This window comes from Onthophagus taurus, chromosome 10 (assembly GCF_036711975.1).
Source record: "Onthophagus taurus isolate NC chromosome 10, IU_Otau_3.0, whole genome shotgun sequence".
Classification (NCBI taxonomy): domain Eukaryota; kingdom Metazoa; phylum Arthropoda; class Insecta; order Coleoptera; family Scarabaeidae; genus Onthophagus; species Onthophagus taurus.
The window spans coordinates 5,839,420-5,866,459 of NC_091975.1; the positions used below are offsets into that span (position 1 = coordinate 5,839,420).

At 34.9% G+C, this 27,040-nt stretch overlaps 2 protein-coding genes across 7 annotated transcripts; both read left to right on the forward strand.

The window, feature by feature from the left end:
* Positions 1–608: 608 nt before the first annotated feature.
* On the forward strand, positions 609–15,360 carry LOC111413681 (nicotinic acetylcholine receptor alpha1). 4 transcript variants are annotated; one of them, XM_023044721.2, is made up of 7 exons: positions 609–732; positions 3,897–4,101; positions 5,114–5,158; positions 5,208–5,317; positions 6,637–6,817; positions 13,773–14,708; positions 14,785–15,360. In XM_023044721.2, exons 2-7 carry the CDS (start codon positions 3,916–3,918, stop codon positions 14,986–14,988), a joined length of 1,662 nt encoding a protein of 553 aa, XP_022900489.1. In that variant the 5' UTR covers positions 609–732; positions 3,897–3,915; the 3' UTR covers positions 14,989–15,360. The 4 variants fall into 4 exon arrangements, with proteins under 4 accessions (XP_022900489.1, XP_022900491.1, XP_071055520.1 ...); XM_023044723.2 differs by lacking the exon at positions 3,897–4,101; XM_071199419.1 differs by lacking the exon at positions 609–732 and having other exon boundaries at positions 3,962–4,101.
* A 676-nt stretch (positions 15,361–16,036) lies between these two features.
* On the forward strand, positions 16,037–26,562 carry LOC111413709 (DENN domain-containing protein Crag). 3 transcript variants are annotated; one of them, XM_023044770.2, is made up of 11 exons: positions 16,037–16,387; positions 16,448–16,965; positions 17,021–17,691; positions 21,088–22,592; positions 23,298–24,164; positions 24,305–24,391; positions 24,491–24,831; positions 24,885–25,427; positions 25,481–25,498; positions 25,555–25,696; positions 25,749–26,562. In XM_023044770.2, the coding sequence occupies exons 2-11, from the start codon at positions 16,665–16,667 to the stop codon at positions 26,086–26,088; spliced, it is 4,815 nt and encodes a 1,604-aa protein (XP_022900538.2). In that variant the 5' UTR covers positions 16,037–16,387; positions 16,448–16,664; the 3' UTR covers positions 26,089–26,562. The 3 variants fall into 3 exon arrangements, with proteins under 3 accessions (XP_022900538.2, XP_022900540.2, XP_022900539.2); XM_023044772.2 differs by lacking the exon at positions 24,305–24,391; XM_023044771.2 differs by lacking the exon at positions 25,481–25,498 and having other exon boundaries at positions 16,038–16,387.
* The last annotated feature ends 478 nt before the right edge of the window (positions 26,563–27,040 follow it).

The window sequence follows — 27,040 nt, forward strand, 5'->3', positions numbered from 1 at the left end:
GCGTGTGGGTTAAAATCGACCGTTTTCTCGTTATATCGCGCTCGAGCCTGGTTTCCCTTTATAATTTATACTTTATGGTAAATAGTCTACCGGAACGGGGTACGAAACGAAATTGGGGCGCAACCTTCGACCTGCAAACCCTAATCTTGCCGCATCCCTCCGGTAAAAGTTTGAAAACACTAAAGCTTTTATAGCGGGAAGTGTGGAAAAGTTCATTTACGTGTTTGATTATGCATGTGGTAATCGAAAACTATAAAATTATAATTTTATTCGAGGTAAATATTAAATTGAAGTACCTTTAATTTTAATTTTTAATAAATTAATTGTGACACAAATTCGCCACCAAACAAAGGATACATAGATATCTCCGAACACAAACTTGTACCAACCCGACTAATTTCAACCATGTAAACGTTTCGTTTGTTGTATTAAGAGTGTGGTCCATCCTCAGGGCTTATCACCCCGGAACGGTGTCGGGCGCAAGGTTTTTCCGCAATGTCCCACCCGAACGTTAGGTATTGACTTTCCAAGTTTCGCCGCGCGATCGTGGCGCCCTCCTCGGCAACGGGAGCGCCAAAAGACGGATGCTGCACCCAGTAGCTAGGCATGTTCCAACCTGCGCGGACGCAAGTTCTGCGAACGACCACCGTTCTGTGATACGGTTCAAGCGATGGACGAACAAGCGGTTTTCTGCTCGATGACGAGACCGCTTTTGACATAAACATGTAACAGGTGAGTCTAATCTTTATATTGAACCGGTTCGAACTTGCATTATTTGGCGGTTTATGTTAAGTTTTGCCAGAAAATGATCGCGGGTTGGGAAAGGGCGTGCACGTTCCCTTGTTTTTAAACCGTAAACTTAAATAAATTATTATACCATTTAGAAATTGATAAAATTAAATTTTGTATCAAACTTTTTTTATTTATCAATTTTTGAAATCACCGTTGCTTATTAAATACTCGACACATTCAATCCAGTTACAATCAATCTTCTACACTCCGATGATTTTTCACGACAAATATGAAAGATGAGCCACGATCTGTCTCAATAAATTTTATATTTCCCTTAGATTTCTTTTTGTATATAACATTTAATGTTACACCCTCGGTGGTTGCGTTGTGTTTTACGTCGACCCTTTATATCTCGCTTTATTATTGTAGGGATACCGCTTTATAAACCCATAAAAATATTTACGCCCCGTTAATTACTATACATTTTCTGTGATGATTATACTTTTATGTGCGATTTATTTAAAAGTTAAATTCTAAAGCTGTTTGCGCATCGAAATTGTTTCATAAATACTTCAAAGAATACAAAACAAAAGTTTTCGTTGGGTTGAAAACCTTATCTAAATATTTAACGATTAATTACAGTCGACCCCTTGAAAGAAGATAAGAAGTAATATTCATCCAGGCACATTATTCTAGAGACCCCCTCGGGGGGGTTCGAATTAGGTTATAAACTGGTCGCCGTCGGGGGAGTCAACCCGAAAAAGGCGAAGATGAGAGAAAGCGAAAGAAATCTCCGAAATTTAAATTTTAAATTAACCGACGGACGGTTGTTGTATACGAATACGTTGGGAGGCGCTCGATAAAATTAAACGGACGTTTGACATTAACCCGGAGCTCTTGTTTAACTTCGAGTGCACTCAGGGGTTGCCGCGATCGTTATTTTAAGGGTTTCCATCTGTTTGGGCTTAACGTTCGACGTGAAACGAAACGGAGGCGGTAAAATAGAAAAAAGAACCGTCACCGGCGCCTCCACCATTTCTGCTCCGTCAAATTAACCCAGCGTTTACGGGCGGATGCCACTACCGGATGCCAACCGGGGGGTTCTCGCCGTTCCAAAAGGAAATTGATTCATCACGATACCGTCATCACGTCCGTTGATCGGCATTTAACCGGTTCACTTACACCGGATGTTAACACCAACAGGTTGTTTCAAAATAATTACACCTAAATTTAAAATTTCTTCTAATTTACATCTACATCTAAATTAACCACTTAATCTTAAACGAGAATACACCAACACCCCTAGGGATCCATATCAGCTCAATTAATAACTAACGAGCTCCAAATATACTATAGATTGAATATTAATTGGCTCCATGTTTAAATTAAACTTTAAAAGCAACTCGGTTTTCGATCGAAAAGGCAACAACGAGAACATTAAATTAAAACAAGCTGGGAGAAGGGTTTCTGATTTAAGCCAATTTTTGATTAGGTGTATCTCATCGTTTTTTTTTCTTTGTCTCATTTTTCGTCTTTGCTTTTCGAAGGGTACCGGATTGAGATCATCGATTTCTTGAACATCCGGCGACGAGAAAAACTACGAAAACTTTGCCCTCCGATATGAACTTGGGGACGGCCGAAAATAACGAACCGGGGTTTTGATAATATAAGACTATAAGTTTATGATCTTCCCCAATTGGTTGGAAATCCGCAAAGAAAACAACTCCCCAAAATAAAATAATAGGAGATTCGTAAACAATAACATCATATTTCGTTGAAAAAATTTATCGCAGACGCCTTCAACAAACTCCTTTTTCAACACCATCCCGCATCCGTGAAAAATCAATAGGGAAAAGAAAAAGCCCTCCGCGCCCAACGAGTCCAGTCTTCTTCACGTCCCCTTTGTTTACTCTTAAGGTTACGCTGCGAAACCCCGCCCATCTTCTAACGAAACCTAACAGCAACAACGACGAAAAAAAAAGAAAAGGATGCTTTTAGTTCAACGATGTGTACAATGTTTGGAAATTTTTGACACAACCCAATTTAGATGAGTAATCAAAACTGATTTTTCAATCAAATATAACTTGAAATATTTAATTTCAAACCTATAAGCTTCTTATTGATTTAAAAGATAAAGCTTAAGATTAAGCTAAGTAAGCTTTGGTGTTTGTGGTGGTAAAACGAGGTTGGTAAATGCTTTCTCTCATCTCTAAGGGAAAGTGTGTGTAGTCCTAAGTTGTTGTAAATTTAATGCACTGGATTTCTGTGTTCGGTGATTTAAGCACTTAACCAAATTTCCACCTATGTAAGTGTTGACACAATAAAACATTATAACAAAATAACTAATTTATAGCTTTCACAATAATATAGACTTGCTTAGTATAACTGAACAAAGATGAACCGAGCACTGACAGAAACTCACCAGTCTCAAAATTAGGAATGACTCCAAATAAGTTCTCAAGGGTCTAAAATAAAGGAACACCATAAACAATCTTAGCCTAGTCTCGACTACTGCTAAGTTCAAAGCTGGATGAGTTTCTTTTATTCCAGACACCCTATTTCTGAGCAGAAATTTGCGAGCAGATGTATCAGTTAACTGACACCAAGCTTTGAAACGTCTTCTGAAACGAGATATTCCCCTTGGAATATCTTGGAATAACTTGGAAGCATTAATAGGGTTGGTAATTATCACCATGCATCTTGGAGATCAACTTTTCAGCAATGGAGACGAAGGTCATTAACAGAAGAGCCTTTCTTTTTCCATGAACACTTCAGTTTGGTCAGAAACAAAACTGGAAATGTGATCACCATGCAATTTAACCCAAAGTAGCTTTGAATGACAAAACTCGTCGCTCTGTGTATTGCCTGCCCATATCATACGGAATCTAGTCCTTTAGCCACGCAAAAAAAGTAAAGATGCGCCGAGGGCTGTTTTGACTAATCCAATCGGTGTTGGCTTATATGAGGAGAATGTAATATAAAAGTGCCTAAGACAATCGACCCCCTATGAGTAACGGAAGCAGAAAAAGATTTATTTTGAAAATATACTATATATAGAATTACAATTCTTGTACCAAGAATATAATTTTAACCAATTTTTGTGTACCTCGTTCATTTTGAAAATGTGGGGAATTAAAATTATATTTTTTATGTCGTTGTATTAGTTGTCTCCTTCCAAATGCGATGGAGCTGATGCTCGCATGGGTCTTAATCGGAGCATGGTTTCCCATGGTGTTCACCAACCCGGACGCCAAACGGCTCTACGATGACCTATTGTCAAATTACAATAGGCTTATCCGGCCGGTGGGTAACAATTCTGATCGTCTGACCGTCAAAATGGGTTTGAGATTATCACAACTAATAGACGTGGTAAGTTTTTTCTTTATCTCAATTTAAATTAATCAAATAAGCCCCGGTAAAGTTTAAATGAGAATGTTAACTTTTCAGTTAGTATCTGTAATTTATCCTAAATCCCAATAGAACGAAATTAAAAGACGTTAAGTTAAAAGATTGGTCCCATCGAGATCGTACTACAAGGAAAGTGCATTAACTGCAAAGTACCGTCACTTTCCCCATCCTCGTTCAATTAGCGTTCGAAGGAGGAGAATGCAAGGAGTGTTTGGTCATTCTTGGGGCGCTTCTGAGTTTAGAGTACGACACCTCTTTAGTGTTTCATTAAGCGAGATGATGAACGGCGGTATAAGTTATCTCGTGCTGCCGGGAGTGATGTTGCATCTTTAATAAGCCGATTTACTCATTTCTGTCCTTCTCGTGCACGCGTGTATTTGCTGGGTGTTGAGCTGCCAATAGATTAACCGACAACAAATCAATAACTAAGTACATACGCAGATGGAAACGTCACAGAATTTGAAATAACGCAGTGAATAATAAAGAAGGTTATAAAGAACCTAAGTTGAATAATTTATACTAAAATTTACCGAGAATATTCAATGAATGGTTTTGTTAGTCGCTTGGTAATCTAAGGATACCGTCCGTTACATGAATATTTGATGATATATCGGCGCATATTTCTGCATCCATTAAAAGTTACTCCAGTTCCGGTACCCGAGGTTCATAATTACACGCAAACTCGAATATCTAGCTTTGTACCCGCAACATCCTAGCATCTGAAGGAACAATGGACGACGCCTAATTAATCTCCAACCCCGTCCCATGCTAATTAAGGTATTTAATTAAAACTTCTTCGTCCTCGGAGGATGTTCTCTGTAGCGAAAAGCAAAAAAAACACAATTGTACTTGAAAATCAAGTAAATTCTTCACTTTTAAACAAGATGACAGAATTTCTCCTACAAAAATAAAACTTTTCTTTTAAATCTTGAATTAGAAAAATTTAAACAAAGATTTCTTATTTTCATTTCAGAATTTGAAGAACCAGATCATGACGACGAATGTTTGGGTGGAACAAGTAAGTTAATTAATGAGTATTGATATTTTAAATAAAATGTGTGTATTAGGAATGGAACGATTACAAGCTCAAATGGAACCCTGATGATTACGGAGGTGTCGAAACATTGCACGTCCCTTCAGAACACATATGGCTTCCGGATATAGTACTGTACAACAAGTAAGTCAGAGTCGCGTTAGAAGTGCAAATTGGGGCGTGGTACATGCTAACTAAACCACCCCTTGCAAATTAAATCGACAATCAACCCCCCTCGCGTTAACAAGGATTAGAATAACAAACAAGACAACGTTGAATTTAATTATCTCATTAAACCATCAAATATTATAATTAATCTAGAAAAAACACAAACTCATACACACTACTTAACCCATCTCTTCGACTTTTTTCGCGACAAAAATCCCCTTTTTGAAAGCTACTTTCCATACGTCCGCCGCTTTCTACCTAATACGTTCCCCGGGGAGTGCTGAAACGCGCTACAAAAGGGCATTTCGAACGTGTACACACACTCACTTGCCTCCCAGTTTCTATTTTTGAAGAATACTCGGGGAATTGAAGCGATGTAATGTACCAACGACGATTTTACACTATTTACTACAATGGAATTCCTAAAGAAAGAACTTTTTTGAAAAATGATATACTACATAACATATAAAGGTAGAAATTGGCCAATTAAAAAAAACCTTTTAAAACCAATGCTTCTAGGTGAGGTACAAAAAGAAGAAAATAAAATAGTATCCTTAGTTGGAGTTGATTAACTTAACGGGATAAAGTAACCATTGCACATCTTCCGTTGGTGGTCATATCACGTACTCGATTACGTAATGGTCCGGTAGTGCAAACCGGACGCTCGAGTGCCGGAGAAATTGCAATTTTAACTCATTCCAGGGAAAATGGAGCGTCACGATCGCTTTAATTGACGGGCGCTAATCTCGTTCGGACAACGCAGAGTAATTACTGACTCAATAATTAGCGAGTCCATTGTTACATTATAACGAATTCACTCACAATTTTTTTATTATGCGTTACAAAAAAAATACTTTATAATCCAATTTTAACAAGCTGCCACAACGTGTAAATCAATACACAAATCGATTTGTATCGATTTGTATCGATATTTCTGTGTGATGTTGAAGTTTCCTGCTAAACTAACGGATAAATCAATTGTTTTCGCGAAACGCTTCCGTCAATTGACAGCCGCTTTAACTCGGGCCATAACGTATCATTTCGTTCGGAAAAGCTCATTGGTTCTGTTGGCCGGATCCAACTGGCGGTAGACAGCGAACAAATTGGAAAGTTTCGTGTTGAAGTACGCGGCCCTCCAGAACACACCCGAAACATTTAGAAAACTCCAACACAAAACGCGCAACAAAAAAAAATAATTAAAAGTACTTCTTTTTCTTCGGAATTTCTTGCAGCACGTTTTAATCCCGACTTTTTTTCTTTTCTTCGTCTTCTTCATTTCATCATCTTCATCGTAGCGCCGACGGGAATTACGAGGTGACAATAATGACGAAAGCCATTCTGCACCACACCGGCAAAGTGGTGTGGAAACCACCAGCCATCTACAAGTCCTTCTGCGAAATAGACGTCGAGTACTTCCCTTTTGACGAACAGACGTGTTTCATGAAGTTTGGATCTTGGACTTACGACGGATACATGGTAAGTAAATTCTATTTTCTTTATTTGTTCAAAGATTATTGAATCCAATGGAAAATCTATTTGTCGAAGAAATAAAAGAATCACCTTTTTCTCGCAATATAAGTAGTTTCTGGAAATTCGTATTTGTGTCACGTAGAGAATTTCCTAAGGGAAAACTTTAACCAACTACGTTTTAGAGATGACGCTATTTGGCGATTGAATCATTTAAAATGTGCCTTAAAATACATTTTATTTATATCATTATTATTTAACGTTAATCATTTCAAATAGTTTCAAAAAATAAAAATGTTAGAATCGTTTACTTTGTTTCACGGTATTAATTTGAGGTTTTGTCAATTTCACAGAATCCGAGTTAATAATAAATGTAGTTTTAAATGCCACTCTAATTTTACAAGGTTTCACTACCTGTCACCAGTAATCCTCTGTGGTATTCAACATATTAAAGTTTTCCATTTCGCTATTCAACTGTTTTGTGTGCATAAAACATATTGTAAAAAATAACTATTTTAATCCTCTTTACTGACACAACAATAGATGTTTCTATATAATCCGGCTTTTTTGATTAATAATCATTTAATATCACTGGAAGGTATCTTTTTGAATATAAGTATTATTTTTTTGCAATTCAAATCTTAATTAAGCATTTCAATCATAATAAAGCGAAGTTATAGATCGTTGTCAAAAGTCTTGGGTTGATATGACATTAATTATAATCGTTCGCAAGCGACCTCGGCTTAATCAGAAAGAATCATTTCTGATTAAGTAAAAGAATTGAAGAAAAATTGTGTTGGATAGTGTAATCAGGCACCCGTGCGACAATAGCAACAAACCTCCCAGCAACAAACTTTTACCCGTAATTTCCTATTTACTTTGTTAGCTGATATCTTCCTTATAATTAGGGATAGCGAAAAACTAAATGCACCACTTGAAAGCTTGAATCTTTCTCTATCTAAAATCGGGTTTTCGTCTGCCGATAAGACGAAAACCCGTTGATATTAAGATCAATAAAAAATGAAGAATACCGTGCTGTACTTAAAATAGCTCAAAATTACCAAACTTCAAGGCCGTGTGCAATTGTTACGAAACCGAATTTTAAAAAACTGTTATCACAGTCAGAAAGGGCGCTCCTTCAGCTATCTTAATCCGGGTTTTCGTCGGTCAATATCTATCGGCGTCATGCTTAAATCACCCTTAATTTCCATCCCTACACGCAGAAACGCTTAAGTACTTTTCCTCTAAACAACTTTCTTATATGAGCAGGAGAAAACTCTAGAACCATATCTATCTTATGGGAAATTTCCTGCTCTTTCTAGTGATGTATAACACGCGGCGATCACGCGCTTGCACACGTACATTTTTTTCCAAAAACTGCTAAACTCACACGTTTTAGCCATTCTTAAACCCTGTTCGGGTCGATAACTTTCTTATATGAGCAGGAGAAAACTCTAGAACCATATCTATCTTATCGAAAATTTCCTGCTCTCTCTAGTGGTGTATAACACGCAACGATCGCGCGCCTGCACAAACACGTTTTGTGCCAAAAACTACTAACTACTCATTTGTGACAGAGTCTGTCACGACGACCTGAGTGAAAATCATTATAAACGATTTATGGAAAAATCCCTGAAATCGGTCAAAGATTTAACTTTTATGCAATTTTTTGGTATAGATTTCAAAATTGTTCCCTCATTTTTAACCCTTTAACGGTTAGCGGCTTTTATAGAGACCACTTGTCAATAAGGTGAAATAGTTGCATTACCATAACTAAATCGTTTCTAAAAACGAAAAAATAATTTACCCGTTAAACGGTTTAACGAGTTATGACGCAATCGATTTTTTTCAAATGGCAATCCCCCATTTTTATTACGGAATACAAAAGAAGATTTTTTTCTGAATCTATACTCTGTTTTTAAACCAGGAGGAGTATACGCGAAAATCAGATTTACACTAGGAAAAATCACCAGAAAATATCACTAGATATTTTGGCGGTAAATTTAAATTAATAATTATTATTTATTTATTATTGTATTTATTTTCGTTTGTTATCCTCAACACTAAACATACAAATTAACATTGAAGTTATGAGTGTATTTATTTCAAAATATAATAAAGAAGGGTTTAAGAACACAAAATTTACAATAATGACACGAAACTGTCGAATTGTCAATAACCTAACCTTCAAATTCAAAATCAAAATTCAAAATTGCCTGTGTGTGAACCTTCCTCGCATTCAACCAATCACGTGCAAGGTCAATCTGGTGACAAATTTAAAATACTCCTCCTGGTTTAAAAACAGAGTATAATTGCCAAAGAAAACTTCAAGGTATAATTAATGTTTGTAAACAAAACTAACCTTACCTAACATTCCTTCACGCTATAATTGACATTACAAAAGAAAACTTCACGCTATAATTGCCATTACTAATTTCCAAAGAAAACTTCATGGTATAATTAATGTTTGTAAACAAAACTAACCTTACCTAACATTCCTTCACGCTATAATTGACATTACAAAAGAAAACTTCACGCTATAATTGCCATTACTAATTGCCAAAGAAAACTTCATGGTATAATTAATGTTTGTAAACAAAACTAACCTTACCTAACATTCAGCGTCTGAAGACACAGGGCTAAACCCGAAACTTAAAAATATACAACTTAGCGCTGAATAACAATTAAAACTAGAACTAACAGTTGCACTAGAACTATACTCTGTTTTTAAACCAGGAGGAGTAAACGCGAAAGTCAGATTTACACTGGAAAAAATCACCAGAAAATAGCTTTGTTCGTTGGGACTGCACTACTCTGCACGACATGGCACTCGTATGACGTCATAGTGCAATGAAGTATAAGTCAGTGCAATGTCATGTCAACTTAGTGCAGCTCAGAAAAGTGTATAAACCGTGGTCGCAACGAACAGATTTTTATAAAAAAAAGTGTATAATATTTGAAATGGACGAACAGGAGATTGTCAGCGAAATACTCGTGGAAAATGAAATCATTGCAGAATGTTTTATTAGTAGCGATTCATTAATTATTATTATATTATTATTTTTTATTTTTTTCAATTATTAGTAACCCTTATTAGTTCTTTCAAAAGTACTACTTAACGTATAAAGAAATCACATGCTAAATTGCACCAACATCGATAAGCAGTACTTGAAAAAAAAAAAATTTGGGGTGGTAAAGGTAGTTAACCCCAGCCACCCCTAAATGAGAAAAAAAACATAATTAATATTTTTAAATGTACTATAAGTGTATTTAATGAAGCTAAAATCGACAGGGTAGTTTTCTACTGCCTCTACTGGGATTGAATATACTGTGTTCTCTAATACAACAAATATTAATTATTATAAGGTTTTATTTCTTAATATTTAATATTAATATTAATTATTACAAAACACGTTTTCAAATATTCCGCCATTTTAGTTACACTGCACTTATTGAACTTAATCGAAAGCAGGTGCAACAAAATCTGCACTAACTTGCACCGGCTGCACTAAATTGCACTGCACCTGGTCCAACGAACAGTATGAGTGCAACTGCACTAAACTGCACTATCCCCAACAAACACACAACATCTGCACTAAACTGCATAGTGCAAGTGAGTGCAAGTAGTGCAGTCCCAACGAACAAAGCTCTTATCACTAGATATTTTGGCGGTAAATTTAAATTAATAATTATTATTTATTTATTTACTTATTATTGTATTTATTTTCGTTTGTTATCGTCAACACTATACATACAAATTAACATTGAAGTTATGAGTGTATTTATTTCAAAATATAATAAAAAAGGGTTTAAGAACACAAAATATACAATAATGACACGAAACTGTCGAATTATCAATTACCTAACCTTCAAATTCAAAATTGCCTGTGTGTGAACCTTCCTCGCATTCAACCAATCACGTGCAAGGTCAATCTGGTGACAAATTTAAAATACTCCTCCTGGTTTAAAAACAGAGTATAGTACATTCAATATTAATATTGGTTACATAAGAAAATTTTCGTCAAAAACTGATTTAGTAGCTTCTTGAGGTGTGATGGCGCGCCATCTTGTTGGAATAACTGCCGTTGGAATTGAGTTGGGTCAAAATTAGCGGGATGGTAGCACAGTTTTCAAAAATTTAAACATGTCTTTCCAGTTAAGGTTTCCTCAAATCTTTTGCGAATATTGGGTATGCACATTTTAACTAAATTTAAAGTCTACTAGTATGTTTACTAGTAACTCTACTAGTATGGGATGTAATCACAAAGTCTCCTGATTTTTCAGCATATAATACGGTGGTGAGGGAAAAAAGTAGAGTTGCCATTTAAAAAAATAAACTTTTTGAGATACGGAAATTTGACGCACATTTTTGACCATCCCGTATAACTTTAATTAATAATTCTTGTTAAATTAAAGTGTATAATTGTTATTAAAAGACACCATTAGAAAGAGCAGAAAATTTTCAATAAGATAGATATGGTTCTAGAGTTTTTTCCTGCTCATATAAGAAAGTTATCGACCCGAACAAAGTTTAAGAATGGCTAAAACGTGTGAATTTAGCAGTTTTTGGCCAAAAATGTACGTGTGCAAGCGCGTGATCGCCGCGTATTATACACCACTAGAAAGAGCAGAAAATTTTCAATAAGATAGATATGTTTCTATAGTTTTCTCCCTATCAAATAAGAAGGTTGTTTAGAGGAAGAGTATTTAAGCGTTTCTGCGTGTAGGGATGGACATTAAGGGTGATTTAAGCATGACGCCGATAGATATTGACCGACGAAAACCCGGATTGAGATAGCTGAAGGAGCGCCCTTTCTGACTGTGATAACAGTTTTTTAAAATTCGGTTTCGTAACAATTGCACAAGGCCTTGAAGTTAGATAATTTTGAGCTATTTTAAGTACAGCGCGGTGTTCTTCATTTTTTATTGATCTTAATATCAACTTATCGGCAGACGAAAACCCGGTTTTAGATAGAGAAAGATTCAAGCTTTCAAGTGGTGCATTTAGTTTTTCGCTATCCCTAATTATAAGGAAGATATCAGCTAAGAAAGTAGATAGGAAATTACTGGTAAAAGTTTGTTGCTATTGTCGCACGGGTTAATCAGGCGTAGTTATAGCTTAATAGTCCTAAATTAAGTTAAGGTCGCTTGCGGCCGAGGCGCTACAACAAGATTATTGTTTAGACTTGGTATAGAAAAGAAATAATTTCCAATAACATGGAGATAACACGATTTTTTCATGGTTATTATTTAAAAGATAAGCATCCAAGCGTGAGACATACGTCGGTGTTTCCGATCGTTCTTGATTGATGGATGGTTTCCGGTTGGTGACCGATCCAGAAAACTATTTATAACCAAGAATCCGGTCGTTTTATCGACAAATTGGACAAAACGTTTCGAATTAGGTTTTGAGTTGAAAATCGAGTACACCGTCCACCAGTGTGTCTCGCTCGAAAATAGAGAAACGTTTTAAATTCGAATTAAAGAGAAATCCTCGAGCGTCTGGGCGAAGAGAAATTGCGTTCTAGGACATTAGGTCCTTAAAACAATCCCCCGGCGGACAGTAACTAATGCGTCCGCGATGTCGAATGACCCAGTTTTTGCGTTAAGAATGGGATGATGTCTTTATCTTGTGCTTCAAAATACCAAAAAACCTTTATAAGTATTCTAGTTTTAAAAATGGCTTCAAAATGATGTTCTTTCTTTTTATATTTGTGAAATAACCTATAAATACAGGGATTACTTATACGTATTCCGTCAAGATATCTCAAGTATGTAGGGTAATACGAAATCGATACTTCTGTATAAATTTTCTCCGACTATTTTGATCCTTTATGGAAAAAGAAGAGCATTCGCTTTTTCAATTTTACAAACACGGGAGCAAAAAAATAATGCAATTTTGTTGGGACGCAATATGTGCTGCTAACGCGTTCAAGTACCCAATTCAATTACGAGCTTTGCATCGTACAAACGCGCTCTGCACTCATCTCCAACATCTCACGATCAAGTGCTACTCTCCCAAAATACAAAAAAAAGCGCTATGCGATTTTAGTTAATTTATAAAATTGACTTACCTATACATAGTATCTTTTTATATTTTTCTTGTTATACTACAGAGATGGTCCATAACTTTGTCGTAAACTTACCCAAAGACTATTTTCTCCCTCTCGATTCCGAAAGAAAACTTTTACCCCAATAACTTTTTACGAACTCCCGAAAACTCTTCCCTCCTATAGCCGTATTATATTATAACAATCGTTCCAATGCATTAAGTATATTACTCGTGTAAACATAAATTTAATTTAATCTTCGTCGAGCGTCATTTTGATTATTGAGATTATACCCGGCCGGTCTGTGTATATGTACGTTCGTTAAATGGAACGCGTTATTAATCAGAATCAGTGCCGCCGGAAACCGGCATAAAGCGAGAGAGAGATCGTTATGATAGCATGAATCTAATGTCAAAGACAATGGTGAATGCGTGCAATTTGGAAACACAATCGTACGCCAATTAATAATCTCCTGGGAGAGAAGGATTGTGTTCCGGTTATGGTTAACATCAATCCCGTTTTGTGAATTTTCTATTATATCTATTATAATATTTGAATAGTAATGCTAACAGCAACTACACTAATCCAAATCGCTTCTTGAGCCTTCTTTCTAGATCATCATTATCAATGATGATGTCAACATGAGTCTTTCCTCATACACTTGACAAATTTCCTGGGAGTTTAGAAAAGTGTGAACACTAATGTGTCTTGATTAATGTGTTGGAGGGTTATTCACCACTGATATGGAGACTCTTGATGTAGCTTGACTCTATTTAATCTTATATTCTAGTCCGTGATGATGCAAGATATTTTGTTTAATGATGACAACATTCCATCTATATTGTTTAGGATTAAAATTGTTCAATATCAATTTTTATTTTACAATATATTAATTATTTTGTATTTGTTTTTAGGTGGATTTAAGACATTTATCTCAAGTTCAAGATTCAAATAACATAGACGTAGGTATCGACCTGCAGGACTACTACATATCAGTAGAATGGGACATAATGAGAGTCCCCGCAGTAAGAAACGAAAAGTTTTACAGTTGCTGCGAAGAACCATACCCGGACATCATCTTCAATATCACCCTAAGAAGAAAAACCCTCTTCTACACCGTAAATCTAATCATTCCCTGCGTTGGAATCTCATTTCTTTCGATTCTCGTTTTCTACCTTCCCTCCGATTCCGGTGAAAAAGTTTCTTTGTCCATTTCGATCCTTTTATCGCTCACCGTTTTCTTCCTTTTACTTGTAGAAATCATTCCGCCAACTTCAATAACGGTCCCTTTACTTGGAAAATATCTTCTTTTCACAATGTTGCTCTGCACATTATCGGTGGTGATCACGATCGCCGTTTTAAACGTAAATTTTCGATCGCCGGTGACTCACAAATTAGCTCCGTGGGTCCGGGTGATCTTCATCGATGTGCTTCCCAAGTTCCTGTTCATCGAGCGCCCAAAAAAAGATGATGACGGCAGTGATGGTAGTAAAAATGGCAACGAAGCGCTCCTCACTGACGTCATTCATGTGCCCTCGATGCTCGACAAATGTAAAAGTTCTTTCGATAGTTTCGATTTGTCGTTGCCTCCTCCGTCGAGATTTGATGTTGCGGCTTCAGGAGGAATGGGGCCGTGTTTTGGTGAAGCTCCATTTCCACCTATGCCTCTCGCCGGAGGAGATGAAGAACTTTACAGTCCTGCCAGTTGTCGAGGAGGCGATGGAATGGATGCCAGTGGAATGGACAACAGCCCGTCCTTTGAAAAGATAGGGCTTAGCGAGATCGAAAAAACGATCGCCGACTCAAGATTCATTGCTCAACATGTTAAGAATAAGGATAAATTTGAAAATGTAAATTTCTTTTTAATTTTTCCCACCCTATTCGTTAATTTATTTATATTGTTATTATTATTAACTTATTTCTTAGGTGGAGGAGGATTGGAAATATGTAGCTATGGTCCTCGACCGTTTATTCTTGTGGATCTTCACAATAGCTTGCATAACGGGTACAGCCCTCATAATCCTCAAAGCGCCGTCTTTGTACGACACTACGAAACCGATTGATATATTAATATCGAAGGTCGCGAAGAAAAAAATGGCTCTGCTCAAGATGGACCCCGAGGAACTGTAATATAATCCGTGTGGCAATTTGCGTGTTAATTGTTATACATCATTAACGAAAATAACTTAAAAAATGAAATAAAAAGATAATGAAATTAAACAACAAATGAAATTAAAAAATAAACAAAATACTCGACCCGAGGCCGAAAAAATATAAAACAATTTTTAATAACAAGTATCGTAAACAGGAGGAAAACGAAACCACCACTACTCAATTGCGATAATCGATGATAATCATTAACATAGAATTGTTTTTGTTATGTACTTGATGAATCAATAATATTGAAAATGTTGAAAATGCTGTTTCATTTTTAACGGATACCGTAGAATAGTTATATGATAATAATATTATATTGAATAAACTTTTTTCATTATTTAATAATTTTTATTATGGATTTATTTCTTTATTAACATATCCACTCCTGTCTTTTAAATTTAAGCCTTATTTCCTAACGCCATGCCATCCCGAAGAACGGAAACAGGCGTACAAGTTAGAAAAATACTTAACAAAAGTGCTTCTACTATTCAGTACATAATTAAAAAGTTTGTAGATACTGGAAATATTGAAGACGTACGGGCCAAAATTGCATTTTGATTATCGTTCATTGCAACATTTGGAACTGTACGATTACTTTTGTGAGGTTGCAATGGAACAATTTTGCTATTTTCTCGAGTAATATAACTGTTTAAAATGAATAATTATAACTATTTAAAAAAAAAGTTTTATTTACTTTTAGGACAGACTGTATTAGTTGACAGTTTAAAAATTTGACATTTCGTTTAAACGTCACACGTACTCAACTCAAATTGAAGGCGACTTCCGGTATTTGATTTCAAATATTTATTCTTAATATCATTATTTCGATTAAATAAAGTAGTAAAAAGTAAATAGTAAAAAGTGTGTAAGCAAAAATTAAAATTTTGAATTAAACTTGTATTACCCCATCTATTAACGATTATAAACACCATATTTATTATCTCCAATCTTGACATTTCACCATATATTATAGAAACCTGTATTTCAACATGTTTCAATATGCAAAAAAAACCTAACCTTGAACACGTCTAAAGTCAATAATAGCATCGAATTACATTTTACTTAAGGAATTATCTACGCTCCAATAGTAACAACAAATCTGATACGCACAAATACTCACGTAGATGAGATAAGTGGGTTAATTTGCTCGTGGTTGAAATTAAAATTAGGTTCAAGGGCTCAAATAAGAAAAAAATGTGGCAGGGATTTTTGATTTGTTAAAAAAGTATCTCGTCACCCTGTGTTATTTAGTGTATTTTGATCAATTTTAGTGTATTTGTTGTCGGTGTGACAGGATACAAACGTCAAAAAGTTAATTAATTATCAACAACAGAGAATACAACAAACTCGCCGCCGAAATCGGGAAGTAATGGTATTGAAAGTTGATTTTTGAGTGTTATCCCCCACTACATAAATGCCTCTGTCTTCGTAGGTATAAGAAATCGCCGGCCCCCAGGTAAACTAAATGCGAAAGAAAAAAACTTACCGCGGCATGACTCACCAGACGGTTTCTATACCGCTATTAACCTTTTTTTAACCACCTTTTTGTGTTTATTGTGAAAAAACTGGAGCAGATGTGCCTTAGGTATCCTTTGGTGACAAGATGAAGAGAATAATATTAAAGTCATAACATTAATAAGTTATTAATAATGGATGAACGAAGAGTAGCTGATTACTTTGTTATTGCGGGCCTCCCCGATGATCCTGAATTATTGGATGACAGTATACTTTCAGAGTCTGGTAATTTAAAAGATGGACATAATAAGGCACCTATTACTGACATTGGGATCATTTTCCCCACATTGGGAGAAACTGTACCTGAAAATTATGAAATTATCGAATATACACCAACGGGTCTAAGTGCAGATTTAAATCATGGAAGTTTAAGAAGTACAGAGTGTTATGTATGTTTTCGTAGAGGAAGGGATAAACCACCTTTAGTCGATATAGGTATAATTTATAATATTTTTATATTAAGAGTTTAATTATTTAACTTTTTTAATAGGTGTAATGTATGAAGGGAAAGAATTTTTAATGTCAGATGCCTCAGTTGTTAAAGAAAGCGTAGGAAATCGTGTAGCAAATGTAAACAACTCAACAGCAAATACTTTTATAACATACAGAAGGGGTCACGAAACTATGCCCTGTAATGCACTTGTTGTAACAGATATTTGTGTAGTTATAGCAAGTAAAGGAGAATCACCACCGCACGCTTTTTGCTGTATCAACAAAAATTTAAACAAAGGAATTGTCGGAAGTAATGTATATTTGTGTTATAAAAAATCTATGAACCGAGCCACTCTTATAACATATAAACCTGACGTTTTAAGCAGATATCCGATGATGGATTTACCTCATTTTCCTTTTCCCGAATCCGTTCCACTTTTCTGCCTTCCAATGGGCGCGAGTCTTGAATTGTGGCCAAAAAAGGCGTCCCAACCAAAACCCGTCTATAGCACGTTCGTTTTAACAGTTTCTGATGCTAAACACAAAGTGTATGGATCTGCTTTGACTTTTTATGAAAAGTTTCCTGAAAATCGACTCAGTAATGAACAAAAAGATTTATTAAAGTTCAATGAACATTTAGAACACGATGTACATGTTATTAAAAGTATTTGTTTGTTGTCTCATTGGCCATTTTCTTATACATTTGAAAAATGGCTCTTATTTTTATATGTAAGTATAATTGAAGAGCACTTTTACAAAACTAAGTAAGTCCAAAAAAATCTTCTATGACTGAATGTCTGTAAAAAGTTGAATAGAACATATTCAGTAGAAATGTGTTAATATACAGAGTTGCTGATATGTATGGAAACAATTAGTTATTAACTAAAGTAAATAAGCTAGCGAAAAATGTAAAGATACAAAAGTTTCAGCATTTTTTAAAATCTATTACAATAAAGACAAATTAAGTATACAGGTCAATCAAAAAGTTATGACCCAAGAAAGTTACGTTTTCTTTAATGGAACACTTGCTATATTATTCCATATTTCAATTCGTCTCGAAATTCTAAACAAAATTCATGTAGCACATCATAGACCTAAACTTAACCGTTTTTCAGATATCAAGCTTTTAAAAATTTACGAATTTATCTAATTAGTGACGTAATTTATCTTAGGGCGCAAATTATTCAAACTATTTTGACATGTGTTATGTCACTGGGTTGCTTTGGAGATGAAAAACATGAGAACAGAACCAGTATAAGTACCTTTTACATGTACTGCTTTTTACCTTTACAATAAGCAAATAGTTTTCGTTTAAAGAAAGTACTCATTGCAGTTTTATAATCGTTTATATTTCAGTCCTTACCGTTTTGCAGGACTGTTGCATTGTGTGCAAAAATATCATAGTAACCTTCAGAGCTGGCGATTTCTTCTCGCCTCTTTATCACTTTTTCAGAGTGTCCAAATACACGATCAGCTGGTATGAAGTCCTCATCAATTTCGGTAAAGATACTGTTTTGTACATGACACAGAAGCATAAATATAACAGCCAGGTTTTTGTTCTGCCCTGGGCATGAATCTGAGAACAGTTTCAAGGTGCAAGGCTTGTTTGATTCATATTTTGATTCTAATAATCCAAGAAAATGTTTGAGCGCAGAACAAACCTCGTTTGAACCTTTACCACTTTCGTTTTCGATCCACGTATACGAAAACGTATTTTCCCTATTCTGATTGGGTTCAATAATCACAAAACAGCCACAACTGTTTCATGTAATAAACCTCTAATGGCCCCTCTTCAATATGGCTCATGATGGACCACTAGAATGGTCGCCATGATGGCTAGCATGTTTGCTTCTACACAGTGATATAGTCTAGATCAGTGGTCTTCAAACTATTTTGAGGCGCGGAACCCCTTTACAGTTATATATATTTCAACGGAACCCTTAAGAAAAAATTAATATCAAATTATTACTTATGTGAATTTTAGAATGTTAAACAAGTAAATTGGTAAAAAATACATATTTTCATTGTTCATTATTATAAAAGTGCACAAATGCAAAATTAGATTGCATGCGCTAATGGCTGGGGTGAGCCTGTTTGCCCTTGCATAATATATTAAAATCTGGTAAAATATTTGTTATTTGTAGACGCATCTCATTTTCTGCATCGAGCCTATTTCTGTATTTTATTTTCGTTGCTACATATATTGAAAATGAATGTTCGCATAAATAGGTAGAAACGAAAGGCAGTAATCTAAGAGCGATTAGAATGCTCTTGTTGATATTTCTGGATATTCTGCGTACAATTTTTCTTTTCTGTCAAATGCACATTTCAAAACTTCTTTCAGAACTTTCTTTCAACATTAAATTCCCAGATTTATTGTAATATTGAAATGGATCTATAATCCATTCATACGATTCTGTTGTTTCTGGGAAGTATATTCGTATTGTTCGTTTTAATTGAATAATATGTTCCTCAATCAGTTGTCGAACATCATTATTTATGACTAATTCATTTTCGATTAGAAAACTGTTTAACATTTGGAAACATTGCACGTTATTTGATTTAACGTAAGATTCCCATAAATCTAATTTCAGTAGTAATGAATTGATTTTATCATGCATTTTAATAATGTTGATATTAATTCCTTGAAGTGATTGTATTCATGATTGTATTCATTTAAAAAAGAGAATATATCTGCCAAATAGCATACGGTTTGTAACCATATTTCACAAATCAATTTTGCTGCATATTTGTGATTATGTTCATTTAAAAATAATCTGACTTCATCTTTCAACTCTACAAACCGAGTTAAAATTTTACAACGTGAAAGCCAGCGTACTTCTGCATGCAATAACAAAGTTTTATGCGTACTAGATAGCTCCTCACATAGCAAAGCAAATAATCTGGAATTTAGTTCCTTCTTTATAAAATTTATAATTTGCACTGTTTCTTCCAACGTATCTTTGAGTTTTTGCAAGATACGTCTTACCGCTAATTGATGCCTATGAAGACAACAATGGGAATGTTTAATATGGGGAGCTAGTTGAATAATTCGCGATATTGCTCCTTTTTCGCGACCTAATAAGGATTTTGCTCCATCAGTACAAATATGCGCGCATAAATTCCAACTTATTTTATGTTTTTCCATGTACAAATTAATCAGTTTAAAAATTTCTTCTCCAGTCGTCCTTCCTACGAGGGGTTTACAGAAGAGCATATCTTCTTGCACTGAAAAATTAAAAACATAGCATACCAGTACAATTAACACAGCTCATCCTGCAACATCTGTGGTTTCATCCAACTGCAATGCAAAATTATGGTTCGACGTTTTCAGACGATTTATTAAATCATTTTCACAAAATAATGCCATTTCTTCAATTCGTCTTGCAATTGTGGTGTCCGATAATGGAATGATGTTCACTTCTTCCAGATAAGTCTCTCCAAATTTGCAAGATATTACATCCTTAATGCAGGGTTTTATTAATTTTTCGGCAATTGTGTAAGCCTCTCTTTCTCTTGCAACGCGATAGCTAATGCGAAATGAAGCTTCAAGTGATTTCGCGTTATCAGAGAGCACACATTTACAAAATGTCTTTGTTTTCTTCTTCAATTCATCATTTTTTACGTTTGAAATATTCAACACTTTTGTTGCAAAGATTTGCATGGTTTAAAATATTGAATTTTTAAAATTAGTATACTTATTGAATAAGTAGGGGTTGACTTATTGATTTATATAAAGAAATATTTGGGCATGGCCCACGGAACCCCAGGGTTCCGCGGAACCTAGTTTGAATACCACTGGTCTAGATGGCCCACCTAATGGACCACTGTAAGCAACAGGTGCTGTTGACGACCGAAATGCTTAAGATTCACTGAAAATATGTCACTGCCCATGATGGCGCCCTTTGATGTGTGGTATTTTGGAATATAATCTTTTTGGACTTGGATTAGCTTTGAAATAAATCTTTTGGAGTTTTATCGAAATATAAGTTTTATGAAACATAAATATATAGATCAAATGCAACCTTTTTGTATTAATGTTAATCGCGATTTTCGATTTTTTGAACTTACTTAGTTTTGGAAAAGACCTCTTCAATTGATTAAATTAATATTATGTTTATTTAGGGTTTAGCATCAAGTGATAAACCACAACCGGTCCCAATAGAAAGATTTATTCTTCAACTACTTGATGAAGTACCATTTCCTGGTTCAAGAATGTTGCTTCAATTGACGCCAGATCAAAAAGATAGAACAATAATGACTCAACCAGAAGATTTACCTTTACCGAGAAGCTCAGCTGGTTTTCGACACTTATTATTAAATTTGGGTTCAGAAAATTGTCTCACAGTTCTTTTATTAGCTTTAACGGAGCAAAAAATTTTAATTCATTCCTTAAGACCTGATACATTAACAGCTGTTGCTGAAGCTGTGTCTTCATTATTATTTCCATTTAAATGGCAATGTCCGTACATTCCACTTTGTCCGTTAGGTTTGGTTGAAGTTCTTCACGCTCCATTGCCATTTTTAATTGGAGTTGACTCAAGATTTTTTGATTTATACGATCCGCCAGCGGATGTGAGTTGTGTTGATTTAGATACGAATATAATCACAGTTTGTGAAACGCATCGTTCTTTGTTAACCATAAAATTATTACCGAAAAAAGCAGCGAGAATTTTAAAAAATACCCTCGACCAATTACACAAACAATTAAGTAAACAAAACGTGTCAAGTGTTCATTCGGATCAAGTTGATGATGTTGAAATGGAGTTTCGAAAACGTCGCTCAGATCAAATGCAAGAACTTGAAATTCAAGAAGCTTTTTTACGATTTATGGCACACACTTTAAAGGGTTATAGATCGTTTCTTTTACCGATTACGAAAGCTCCCACCGTTGGAACAACCGATCCTCAAGCTTTATTTCAGTTGAATGAGTTTTTAAAATCACGTGATAAAGCTCATCATAAATTTTTCACTCATTTAATGCACACTCAAATGTTTATCCGATTTATAGAAGAACGTAGTTTTGTGGCAGATGGTGATCAAGGATTAACGTTTTTCGATGAATGTACGGAAAAGTTAAATTATTACGAAGATTCCGATGTAAAACTAATCGAATATGATATCACAAATAGGAGTGAAAGAACCGTATTTTTACTTCCCCCTGAACCTCTAACAACCGTAGGCTCCTTTATTTATAACGAATTTAGTTTAGATCCGAATTTATTATTAAGCAAAAAACACAATCATATAAAATCACTTTGTCAAAATAATACACCTGGATCGCCGATGGCGCGAAGAACTAAACACGAAATTAAATCAGCACAAAAATTGGCTAGGAAATGTATACGATCGCCCAAACTTTGGGTTCGATGTCTTAGCGGAACTTGTCACACACTTTATTTTATGGCTTTACCCAGTATGTTATCATTAAACGTCGGAAAAGAGCGCACGATTCTTCAACAATCTTACGAATTATTAGTAAGAGCCACTAATCAAAAATTAACATGCGATGAAGTTTGCTACAGATTAATGATGCAACTTTGCGGCGAATTTTCCCGTCCTTTATTGGCTGTGAAGCTTTTACTTCTCATGGAACGCAATGGTATTCAACCCAACGCCTTAACATATGGGTAAAATTAATTTCATTCAATAACACTGTGTTGCAAACTTTAATTTATTTCCTTCCATTTTTTTGTAACACGTCACCTTTCAACCAAGTTTAAGTGGTGCTATCTGATGAAATTTTTCATCGTGCTTTCCCAAAGTTGTCCAAATGATGGTGGACAAAATGGACTTTTTATGACATTTGCATATTGCAGTTATCGAAACCTGTCAGCATATCAAAAATAAGGAATCGCCAATTTGCAGACCCAGAAAATGTTCTGTAACAGCTTTAAAGCTGTCCTAGGCAATTTTCCCATTCAATATTCCTAAAAATAAATATTTTATGAGCATAAAATAAAATACTAACTTGAGTTTAACAAACCTTTTATTTTAGCTTGACTTAATTTTGGGTAAATATATCCAAGACGTTTAAAAGCAATGCTTTCTCTGTCTAGTGATTTCAGAAGATTTTTCACTAAACCAAATTTGATGTGCAAAGGTGGTAGTAAAACGTTGTTTTGTGGTACAAGAGGGGTGTTCCAATTATTTTGGCAGATTAATTTCCGTGTTATCATATATCCCATAGATATAAAAAACACATATTCTTTGTATATCTTAATTGTAATCCAGATAATCTTGTGACGTGACGTGTTACAGAAAAATGTTCAACAGTACAAAAATCTTGCAACACAGTTTATAATTAATACAACTAATTTTTCAAATTTATTTAGATTTTATAATCGCTGTGTTCTTGAAGCTGAATGGCCAGCTCAATCAAGTCCGAGTCAACTCCTTTGGAATAAACTTCGTTACGTCGTTTTAGCAGCGGGTCATTTTCGATTTGCAGGAAGACGAAGAGCTGCCGGGAAATTATCAGCGTCAACAGAAGGAAATTCAAACCTGCTCGATATAACTGATAGAGCAGCATCTCGTTCGAGTTTAGATTCGCACGAAGCGACACCTTCCGAAGGATTTTTCGAAAAGTTTCGTCACCAAATTGTAAATATCGTAAAAGGGAATGTAACGAATGAAGCCGATTCTTCCGAGGTGGACTCTGCTGTGGTGAATCACAGTGTTTTGGAGCAAGAAGATGATTTGGAGAATGTACCGGAAGAGGAAGAAGAAGAAACGATAAAATTGGTCCAACCAGAAAGTCCGTCGGAGTATTTACGGATGTTATCGCGATCGGAAAGCGCGGGAGATGCTAATATTATTGATAAACTCCAGCAGAATTCGAAAAAAAATTGTGCTAGGGTTTTACAATTTAACGGAGAAGGGGATCAAAATTGTGATGATTTAAAAGAATCCCCAACGAAAACTTCTCCAAGAACTGTCGTAACTGAAAATGATCCTTTGGGCGCTTTAGATAAACCCGAAATTGAAGAAGAACCTCCAGTTAATATCGAATCATCTCCTATTAGTTACTCAAACCCCCCACCATCGGATGATCCCGTTTTATTCCGAAACTCAGTTCAACGATCAGCTACTTTTGAGGGATCTCCTCCTACCCAAAATAAATTACAACGATCAGAAACGATTCCCTCAGCTATGGTTACATCTGGTTTTGCAAGTATTGGATCAAGTATAAAAATGTTGAGGTAAGAAACAAGTTTTTGATCATAAAAAAATATATTTGTTGCTTTTTCTGGAATGTTGCCCCTTAAAAAAATGCATGTAAAAAAGAATTGCAAAATTCACCGCACGTAGCATTTGCCGGTAGCTAGTCGTTTTCTTTTAGCCGCTATTCAACCGCAAGGCTGTCACTGCGAAAGGCAAATTTGAAGTCCACGCACCAATTCATAGAGGCCGCCATTAATAATTTAAGGTAAGAAAACAATGAGTGTTAATTAATTAACTCTTTATTTACCTTAATTTCGCTCGGTATTTTTATTTTCATTAATTTATTGTGTTATTTCTTCACCAGTCCAAGTAATTTAACTGGGAAAAAATCAAACGAACTTATCCAAGGGGGAATTAGTAGTTTAAAAAGTGCGGCAAATACGGTTGTTAAAAAATTAGAAGAAATTAAAGAAACAATTTCGACATCGACTACAAACACGCCGGTTAAAATGCTTGCGGGTGAACGAACTGGTTGCGTTGATGTTGGAGAAGGTGAAAATGAATCAACCGATGGAAGTGAAGGTGGTGAACGCCATCGGAGGATTTCCGCTGAGTTTGGAAGTTATCGCGGAAGTTATGCGAATTTAAAAGACTTTGATGATTTACCTGAGAGTTTATTTAACGTTCCGAATGACTCACAAGCAGGTAATTTTGTTTTAAATAAAAAAATATATATAAAAACTTTTTTATTAATTTAGATAGTGAGATGGACATTGTGTTAACATCATGTTGCCAATGTCACAATTGCTTATCGTTCCTTTATGATGAAGACATAATGACCTGTTGGTCAGCAGACGATTCCAATCTAAACACAATCTGCCCATCATGTTCAAAACAAACGGTGCCCCTTTTAACAATTAACATTTCACAAAGAGAAACAGGTTTAAGTGAACCTTTTAGCGTGCCCTACTTAAATCCATTGGTGCTGCGTAAAGAATTGGAAAATGTTTTAGCACGCGAAGGCGATTTGAGTTTATCTGACGCGAGGTTTGTTGAAGAACATCCGATTATTTATTGGAATTTAGTATGGGTGTTTGAAAGGATTAATGTACAGAGCCATTTACCCAATTTGTGTTTAAAAAATCGGGCGAATACTCGAGCTACGAGTAATAATTTTGATAGGAGCAGCGAAAATTCGGAAAAAGTTAGTAATGATAGCGGGCATGAAATTGAAGATCTTGGAGGAATGCAACCAGTTGAGGAAGGAGCGGATCCCCTTACACAAGAATTAGCTTCAGTTGGTAAGTAATATTAATTTTGATTTTAATTTATAAATTAAATTTATGTTAAAAAGCTGCTTGTAAGGAAGAGCGTAAGTTATTGACTTTGATTTAATAAAATTTCTTATTTCTATTTATTATTCATTAGAACATTTAGTAGCTCCTGTGACTGTGAAATGTATGTGGGACCATCCAAAGTTATATGGGGACTTCACACCAATGTACACACTTTATCATAAAAGAGCAGCCCTTATTAACAGTGGAATCCCAGAACAAACTCACATTAATTGGTAAAATAAATTAAAAAGAAAAAACTAAAAATGTTTAAACTAATTTTTTTAGGATGATGAAAACAATAATTGATTCAGTTCATTGCAATGAACTTTTAGACCCCCTAAAGAAATTGGCTATTGAAAGAAATAAGAAAAAATCGCCTCGTATTCACGAAGAATCAACTCCAATTCATTACATTTCAGCGTCGATTTACCGCGATATTTTATTTTTGACGTGTAAAGCGGTTGGTCGTGCAAATATGGACTTAAACGCGTTTGATAAAGAGTACGCAGTGGCGTATTCGCGACTACCCGAGAAACATAAGGGTCTTTATGGGCCTCTTGATGCTCCGTTGACAATCGGGGCGATATATTGTAGGCAATATTTCAAACCACTAAGTCTACCGTAAGTTTTTAACGTTGAAAAAGTGAAATGAAAAAGACATGACGTTGAACAAATAATGATAAAAATTAAAAATATCTCGAGGCCTTGTTTTAATTTTATTGTTAATTAACTGCTTAATTATTAATAATATATTTCGTATGTGATTGTTTCAATTTTTATATATTAAAAAAATTAATTGTAATTGCTATGATTTTTTTTGTAATCGCGGTGCGTTGTTGTCAATTTTTTTATAAACATGAAGTAATTTAAATTTAATTGGTCAACTAAAAAAACTAATCGTTTCCCAAAATTATTCTTGTGAATTAATTAATTTTGGTTTAAAAGTGATTTTAAAATTTTAAATTATTTACATGTTATATTTTCTTTGTATATTTATATTGATTAATTATAATTAGTATCGATTGAGTAATTTTTAAGAGTTTGTTCTTTAACTAATTAATTAAACAAAGGTTGACTGAAATAAAATAATTTGTTTTTATACTTTTTATTTTTACCTATCATATAAATAATATTAAACATTCTTGGATCTTGATACCTAATTATATAAAAAATTTAGTTTGTGATGCCTAAACTGGTGATTTAAGGGTTAGCTAGCTCTAACTAAGTTACTTCCACAACTATTAAATACTATTTGGGATAAATACTGGTGGGCAATCTAAATAAACACTGATCTCGAGTAAAATAGCTGAACGCAGAGAATGAAATGATTCACAAGATCAGGCGAGTTAAACAAACCGTTGATAAATTTATGCAATAACAACATGTCGGCGGTAGTTCTACGTCTGCGCAGCGTACGAACAGTATGGTAAGTTAAATTTGTGAGCTAAATACCGAGCAAATCTTGCATAGGCCATGTATAAAGACCTTATATATTGTAGGTCTAGAGATTATGATGATGTAACCTAAAACCCTATTAGCTTTAGAGAATAATTCTTCTGAATGATTGTTGAAAAGCA

What these genes read in the sequence shown, in the direction of transcription:
- LOC111413681 (XM_023044721.2), top strand. Translation starts at nt 3,916, where the DNA reads ATGGAGCTGATGCTCGCATGGGTCTTAATCGGAGCATGGTTTCCCATG. An exon ending in TATCACAACTAATAGACGTG is followed by an intron (nt 4,102 to 5,113) that starts GTAAGTTTTTTC and finishes TTTTCATTTCAG; the next exon opens with AATTTGAAGAACCAGATCAT. An exon ending in ATAAGGATAAATTTGAAAAT is followed by an intron (nt 14,709 to 14,784) that starts GTAAATTTCTTT and finishes CTTATTTCTTAG; the next exon opens with GTGGAGGAGGATTGGAAATA.
- LOC111413709 (XM_023044770.2), top strand. Translation starts at nt 16,665, where the DNA reads ATGGATGAACGAAGAGTAGCTGATTACTTTGTTATTGCGGGCCTCCCC. An exon ending in CCCAACGCCTTAACATATGG is followed by an intron (nt 22,593 to 23,297) that starts GTAAAATTAATT and finishes AAATTTATTTAG; the next exon opens with ATTTTATAATCGCTGTGTTC. An exon ending in TCAAGTATAAAAATGTTGAG is followed by an intron (nt 24,165 to 24,304) that starts GTAAGAAACAAG and finishes GTTTTCTTTTAG; the next exon opens with CCGCTATTCAACCGCAAGGC.